We start from the raw sequence: 7,553 nt of genomic DNA on the forward strand, positions 1-7,553 counted from the left end.
GTCGCAAATGTTCCCCCCCGCTGCCTTTCGCTCTTTTGGACGTTCATGCCGGCGTCAGCAGGCTGCTCGTCGCCAACCGATTGTCCTGTCCTCTCACGTTGCTTCGTGGGGAGTGCGTTGGCCGCATCCAGTGTGTCGAGCCTGCTGCCATCATTGACATGCCAGCTGGTTCCATCGCCACTCATGAGGTCCCCGGAGTGACCTGTAACCCCGCGCTGGAGCCGACTTCGCCCGATGTTTTACATGGCTCCATCGCCGACACGTTGACTGTTTCCCAACGCGCCCAACTTCTACACCTTCTCGACAAGTTCCGTTGGTCTTTCGACTGCCATCATGTTCCCTTGGGCCGCACGTCAACTGTTTGTCATCGCATGGACACGGGTGCCAGTGCGCCACTGCGGCAAAGACCATATCGTGTATCCGCGACAGAGCGCCGTGTTATCGATGACCAAGTAGCTGACATGCTCAAGCGCGGCGTCATTCAGCCTTCGGATAGTCCCTGGGCATCTCCCGTTGTTCTTGTTAAGAAGGATGGATCGATTCGATTCTGTGTCGATTACCGTCGTCTTAACAAAACTCGTAAATATGTTTACCCTCTTCCGAGAATTGACGACGCCCATGACTGTCTCCAAGGCGCGGAGTTCTTCTCTTCTATAGACTTACGCAGCGGCTATTGGCAAGTCCCCATGGCACCCGAAGACCAACCTAAAGCGGCCTTTGTAACACCAGATGGCCTATATGAATTTCGTGTTATGCCTTTTGGGCTTTGCAACGCCCCCGCAGCATTTGAGCGTATGATGGACAACCTTTTGCGTGGTCTCAAGTGGAAAACGTGCCTGTGCTACTTAGATGATGTAACTATTTCGCCCGATTTTCCCACCCATCTCTGTAGGCTGGAGGAAGTGTTACGGTGCCTAACTTCCGCCGGCCTTCAGCTCAACCTGAAGAAATGCCACTTTGGCGCCAGTCAGCTCACCATCCTTGGCCACGTGGTATCGAAACACGGTATTCTTCCTGACGCCGCCAAGCTCCGTGCAGTTGCTGATTTTCCCAAACCTTCCTACGTAAGAGAACTTCGCAGCTCCCTTGGCCTGTGTTCTTACTTTCGCCGCTTCGTTCGGAATTTTGCGTCCATCACTGCTCCCTTGAATCAGCTTCTACGGAGCGACTTGAACGATTACGCCTCGTCGTCCGCTTGTGACGATGCCTTCCAAGAGTTGCGTCGTCTACTGACCTCGCCGCGTATACTGCGTCACTTCGACCCGACAGCTCCGATCGAAGTACACATCGACGCCAGCGGTGTTGGACTCGGCGCTGTGCTCGCGCAGCGCAAAAAAACGAGGAAAGGTGACGGTACAGTAATGATGACAGCGCAAACTGTATTATCGCGATGAAAAGAAACGCGAACTGCGGAAAGCGTGGCTTTTGGCTCAGTCAGCGCTAGTGCGAGGATACGTGTCCAACTGCCATAAGCATTGGCTGTCGCTAGGCGAATCTCTGCTTTCAGCCGGCGCCCCCGTAGCGCTAGAATCTTGTTCAGGCTGGCGCTATCGCACCGCGTGTGCGTTCCGAGTGTCAGACATGACTGGCAGATGATAAGCTTTCCTTGCCAATATGCCCGGCAAGTTAAATGAGGCACTCTCATGCTGTCGCGATGCTTGTGTGCTTAACAGAACTGAAGCGTTAAGCGAGCTTGATCGTCGCTGCCTCACGGCAGCGGTGATCATGAAAATAAAAAAGAACAAGGTTCAAAAATGAAAACTATGATTGGAAGTGGAGCTGCACATGCGCGATGTCTTCTCCTACGGCGTAGGAGCAAAGCTATCGGCTTGAGTCCCGTCAGTTTGAAAAGAAAAAGATGCCGCGAGCGTCGGACGCCAACAGGATCGGAATGATCGCTTTGTACCGCCAAGGAATTTCCCAGAGAAGAATTGCGAAGATTACCGGAAGAGCGCTTTCGAAAGTCAACAGAGTTTTGAAAGCTTACAAAACTTAAGGTAGAGACTCTCGGACCTTCCTCACGGTTCGCGGCCACGTTCCACAACCGCGGAACAAGACCTACTAATTATTGCAGCCGCCGTAGACAATCCTTTTTTAACAGCCCAGCAGGTCAAAACGGAGCTCGGGCTAAACATTGACGTTCAAGCGGTTGGACAGCGCCTCCAAGAAGCGGGCCTTCACAGCAGGACAGCCGCTAGAAAGCCTTTGCTTTCGGATCGCCACAAAGCCACCCGTCTACAATTCGCACAATCGCACAAAGACCCCAGACAACGCCAAATGTCCACTTGACATCCCAGAATAGCACATGAATGGGCGTCCTGCATGCAGGATGCCCATATATATATATATATATATATATATATATATCCCAGTACACGTACATTCCCGCATTTACGCGCCCTGCACAAATTGCATGCATTACGGAGAAGAGCACACAGTTAAAATTAATTGTGTTCAAAATTCTGCCGTGCGGGCGCCAATTAGCAAGCGCAATACGCGCGCACTGCAAAAATATCGCGCGACATGCTACGTTGGTCGTTTAATTCCCACAGTTATAATTATATACCTCAATCTTGCGCACTAAACTGGTTCAATTTACTTATACGCTCCGATGGCGCACGAGAAAAAGTAAACGTAGAGAAACATTATTGGGGATTGAAACGTACCGTCCGTGTGAAATATCTGCGTGCATGCTATCTGCTTGCCGAGTTCTCTGAGAAGCGGCGACCAGTTTCGGTTTCAGTTCTTTGAATCTATCCTTTACTACATAACAAAATCTAAATTGGGAGACAAGAACAATTGAACAAAACCTTTATTTTTAGTATTTAAAATAAGTGATAGATCTTTACTTTTTTATTATATTTAAGTTCATAATGTACGGCGAGGCGGCTACGGCTTCTCTCGGTGGGTGCCATTGTCGCTTAGGCAAGGCATACCGGCATAGGTCCCGTGGTTTCACTGGTTTCGCGCGCTTTCTCGGTGTTTTCGAAGTTGGACTCGTGGATCCGGTCTGCATTTCAGTCGAAGGTAAGTGTTGTCGTTTTCTAACTGTTTTCGATCAGTCTGGCCTGTGGACATACGTGTGATGGCCTTGTTTTTCATCTTCTTTAGAGCTTACGCTTGGCGGGAAGCGCGCCATGGAAAGCGAATACGAAAGTAAGTTAACGTTGTATTTTTCCTTCCTTCACGTTCGTAGCGTTAGAGTGCCGTTTTTAAAGCGCAGTCCGGTGATATTCTCTGAATGTCACTCGCGTAAACACGGCACACGTCAATTTACTAGCTATTGAGAATCAGAATGAGGAACGTAGGCAAGCAGTACGCTATAGTTGCGCCAACATGGCTTCCATGTCGACAGCGACTGCCTACCGTCGCATCAGCCACGCCGTGCAGGCCGATGTGCACGCAATATTGGCAGCTGCTGGCGAACATATTAACGCAGGGAATCTTTCTGGTGTGACTTACGCCTCCTTTCGGCCAGTGGAAGTTCCCGAACCATCTCCGAACCTTTCGCTTGGCCAAGTTGCGAGTCGCGGCTTTGGTGGCGGGGCGCAGGAATTTTGCGATGTGGACCAGACTGGTGACAGCATTCATAGCGATCACAGTTTGCCCGTGGAACCCGAAAACTTGCTTGACAGGCGCCACAGAAGCCTTACGCAGCAGGACACTGTAACGGATTCTAGCACAAGCACTTTGTTGAAAGAACTGGACATTACATCATTGAAAGAAGACCTGCGACAATGGAGCTTAGAATCGAGTGTACCTCACGATGTCGTCACAAATCCTTTGAAGGTTCTTCGTTCGTATTCTTGCTTGCATGAGCTACCAAACAGCGCTAGGGCACTTTTGTCGACACCGAGAGTGGCAAATGTCACACTGATGGATTCTGATCAGTATTGTCATTTTGGCTTGCGTGAAGGGCTTCACTCAGCTCTCAGACATGTTGTTCACGTGCCTGATCCTATTATTATCCACGTAAATGTGGATGGACTGCCACTGAGAAAAAGCACACGAGGACAGTTCTGGCCAATTCTTTGTCGTGTGTCAAACTGCAAGTCAAGCGAACCATTTCCAGTCGGTGTCTTTTTTGGCGAGTGCAAACCATCTCAGCCTAATGTGTTCTTGCAGCCATTCGTGTGTGACCTGAAAAGCGTGATCCAAGAAGGCCTGACACAGGAAGCAAGACATTTGCAGTACAGGTAGGAGCACTAATCTGTGACGCGCCTGCTAAGTCATATGTTCTTGGCATCAACGGGCATAATGGTTACTTTAGCTGCTCCAAATGTGTGACTGAGGGAGATTTTGAGCAAGGACGAAATGTGCTTTCCTGAATTAGATGTGCCATTAAGGACAAATAACAGCTTCCGCAGAGCAGAGCAAGAAGAGCACCACACCACGAAGACCATTTTGTTGGAATTGACTGTGGACATTGTTCAGCATGTTCCACTTGATTACATGCACCTAATCTGTCTTGGCGTGGTACGGAAGCTCCCGCTACTTTATATCAAAGGCGAAAAAAATACCGTATAGGAAAAGATTCAAGAGATGCAGTGTCAGAGGCAAATTCAAAAATGAAGCACTTTACGCCATCAGAATTGTCCAGGAAGCCACGAAGCTTGTCAGAGATTGATAGGTGGAAAGCCACAGAATTTCGTATGTTTTGCTGTACACAGGCCCTGTTGTCTTAGTCACACATTGCACAGCGCCTAATAGACAACTTCATCACGTTGCACTGTGCTGTCAGCCTGCTTTGTAGCCCGCAGCATTGCAGCGAGTACTTAGAGTACTCCAGAAAGCTTCTGAGGCATTTCGTTGAGTTATACATCACCTTCTTTGGTAAGCGTGCTGTATCACACAACATTCATGGGCTTATTCATGTAGCGCGTGCATTCTATTCGAAAACTACATGTGTAGGCTGAAGAAGTATGTGCGAAAACCCGAAAGGCCACTGGAGCAGCTACACAACCGCATTCTTGAAGAACATTCTTTCAACAAGCCTTCGCCTAGTAGCTCAGCCCAACCTCCATCCAGCTGGGATGTCATTTTCATAGGTGCAGAACGTGCAAAGCTGAAAGGAAGACACGAAGACGGACCTTTGCCACCTGGATGTATTCGGCCACAGTACAAAGCCTTTGAATTTGATTCTGTTACCTTTCAGACTAGGCAAAAGGGACTCCACAAGCACGCTTGATGATGGCACAGTTGTAAAGATGGAGAATATCGCACTCTCTGAAGATTGTGAGCCTGTAATAATTGGCAGAAAATATGAAAATTTGGAAGGACCTTTACACGTATCCATGTAGTTCCTCACTCTTAAATATACATCTGGCATCCCAAGTTTCTGCTCTGCAGTTCTGGCCCGTTTCTAAAATCAAAACAAAATGTGTTAGGCTTCCAGTTGGCAAAAAATTTGCAGTCTTTCCATTCGTGCACCAAAAGTGACTGCTCTTTAAAACATTTCTGCTACTGTTCCTTTGTGTGTGTGTGTGTGTGTGTGTGTGTGTGTGTGTGTGTGTGTGTGTGTGTGTGTGTGTGTGTGTGTGTGTGTGTGTGCGTTTAGCTTGACACGCCTAGGTCATGCACTGTAGGAACTTTTCTCGCTACATGTTATATGACAAAGAAAAGCATTCTGGTGCTTTTCATAACTGAAACAATAGCTTGTTGTTAGGTGACCCCTTTGTCGTGGTGTCTTTTCCTCAAGAGGAGGACATTTTGGTCATCATTCACAAGTCATGGCTGAAAGAAGACCACCGCTCTACATTTTGGCCAATAGAAAGAAACCCTGGAAAACGGCGAAAACTAACGATGCAAGGCGCTAAACCAACAGGGTCCTGGATTCAAGTGCAGTGCATCGTCAAACGCTGGGCTAGTAAGGTTGCATTTTACTTTCTCAGTTTCTGTGTATTGAACAAGCTTTTTTCCCCTGAATACCTATGAGAAGGCGCAAGACAAGCTTAATTCCCTCCAGTACTCATCCGACACTAACAGTGAAAGAGAATTGGGACGGGGCAAAAGGAAGCGGCAACGTGCGATGCGTTTTCGAGATGGCGAGGACAACAGCAGCACAGACTACGGTCACAGTGATGAATATGTCCAACCAAGGGCACCGACACCACCTCAACCACTATCCACAGGCAAGGCTGAGGTTGTCACCATGCTATTAATTAGAAATGTGCATTCATATTTCAACTATTTTGTAAAGCAACTCCTCGAATTAGTTACCTCCTACTCTGCTATGCGAACAGCAAACCTTGTGTGGTGTGTGTAAATGAAAATTTAGTTTCTAATCTTTTTTTTCTTTCTTTTTTAGGGAGGTATGAGCCAACCTAAGCAGAGCCGTCTTACCAGCTTTCGGACTGTACAGGTAACCTGCCTGAAGCAACTCAAATGCTTTATAGTAACCACTAGTTTACTTCAGATATCCGGGACTGTTCGTCTCTCACGGAGGCTTCACAACCAAGTTCACAGGCCGGTATGTCTTTCACTATTTTGACTCTGTGTTCATCTTTGACTTTCTAAGTGTAGCCTGAACGAATTCGGGTTAACCGTAAGCTATATAATTGTCTACGTGGTAATTTCACTTTATTTCGAGCTTCATAGAAAGTTTACTTTCACTGCCATTCAGATTATTCAGCTGTTTATCTGCCTATATGTCTAGGAGTTATACACACGTGCTGCTATAAATTATAATTGCTACATTGTACTCTAGTTAGGTTGCTGTTACGTATGCTACAGTGCCCGCTGCGTAATTGCCAAGCATACGGGCCAGAATAGTGATCCACCCTAAATTGTTTTTGTCATTTCTGCTGTGGTAGCAATTAAACCGGTGTCATACTCAAAAGTTAATCAACCTTTTTGTACACTTTTGCTTGGGGACCACTGGTCGCACCATATCGCGTTTTCACTTATACATACTGTGGAGCATTGTGCTAATCTTTAACTTCACCTGCAGCTCTTAACTTAACAGCTAGTTATGTTGACCTAACTTTCCATATACGCTCCAGCACAAGGATCAAATACATTTTCTGAACTACAGTATCTGCTAAAGACTGTCACACTGCTGGAAGCTTCATCCAAAGGCTCAGCAAATTACAGTAACATATTAGGTTTCCTTCAAGGTTGTTAAGCTGCCCTTTGAAGACAGCTACTCTAATGTAAGAGTTTCGCTGTGAAAAGTTGTTAGCAAACTGGTGCACAATGTTCGTAATGCAAAATTACAGGACTAGGTTAAGCTAATTACCTATTCTCCTGCAGCTTCTTTGTTGTCTCACCAGCCATGAAATGATGCTTCTGTGTTGGCACATGACGTTTTCTTTCTTTTTGTACATTCTGTGGTCAGGTAGAGCATAACTAGTGGCCTCTTTCTGTTTCAGCTGCACTGTACAGACCAGCATCTACGCCTTTCGAGAGAGGGCAGTATATCGAAGTACAAGTGCCTGGTATGTCTACATATGTGATTGCAGTTTAATGTTACTTTGTATACCATATTGTAAACAGTTGTGCACTGGAGCACTGCACATTATTATTCAGGTGCATTGTAAAGATTGAGGGGGGGG

At 47.0% G+C, this 7,553-nt stretch overlaps 1 protein-coding gene and 1 long non-coding RNA gene across 2 annotated transcripts in view; both read left to right on the forward strand.

Moving 5' to 3' along the window:
• Positions 1 to 2,917: 2,917 nt before the first annotated feature.
• Positions 2,918 to 5,918, forward strand: LOC125943633 (uncharacterized). Its single transcript, XR_007465806.1, has 3 exons — positions 2,918 to 3,027; positions 3,112 to 3,156; positions 5,666 to 5,918. It is a non-coding gene; the product is annotated as an uncharacterized LOC125943633 (long non-coding RNA).
• Positions 5,919 to 5,929: 11 nt separating this feature from the next.
• The window catches only part of LOC125943441 (uncharacterized), a 5,261-nt gene continuing 3,637 nt past the window's right edge, over positions 5,930 to 7,553 (forward strand). Inside the window, exons 1-4 of the mRNA XM_049662761.1 lie at positions 5,930 to 6,131; positions 6,308 to 6,361; positions 6,416 to 6,469; positions 7,371 to 7,436. Coding sequence (XP_049518718.1) covers positions 5,931 to 6,131; positions 6,308 to 6,361; positions 6,416 to 6,469; positions 7,371 to 7,436 — 375 coding nt within the window. The 5' untranslated portion in view covers position 5,930. The remainder of the gene's footprint in view (positions 6,132 to 6,307; positions 6,362 to 6,415; positions 6,470 to 7,370; positions 7,437 to 7,553) is intronic.

The sequence above is a fragment of the Dermacentor silvarum genome, chromosome 2 (assembly GCF_013339745.2).
Source record: "Dermacentor silvarum isolate Dsil-2018 chromosome 2, BIME_Dsil_1.4, whole genome shotgun sequence".
Classification (NCBI taxonomy): domain Eukaryota; kingdom Metazoa; phylum Arthropoda; class Arachnida; order Ixodida; family Ixodidae; genus Dermacentor; species Dermacentor silvarum.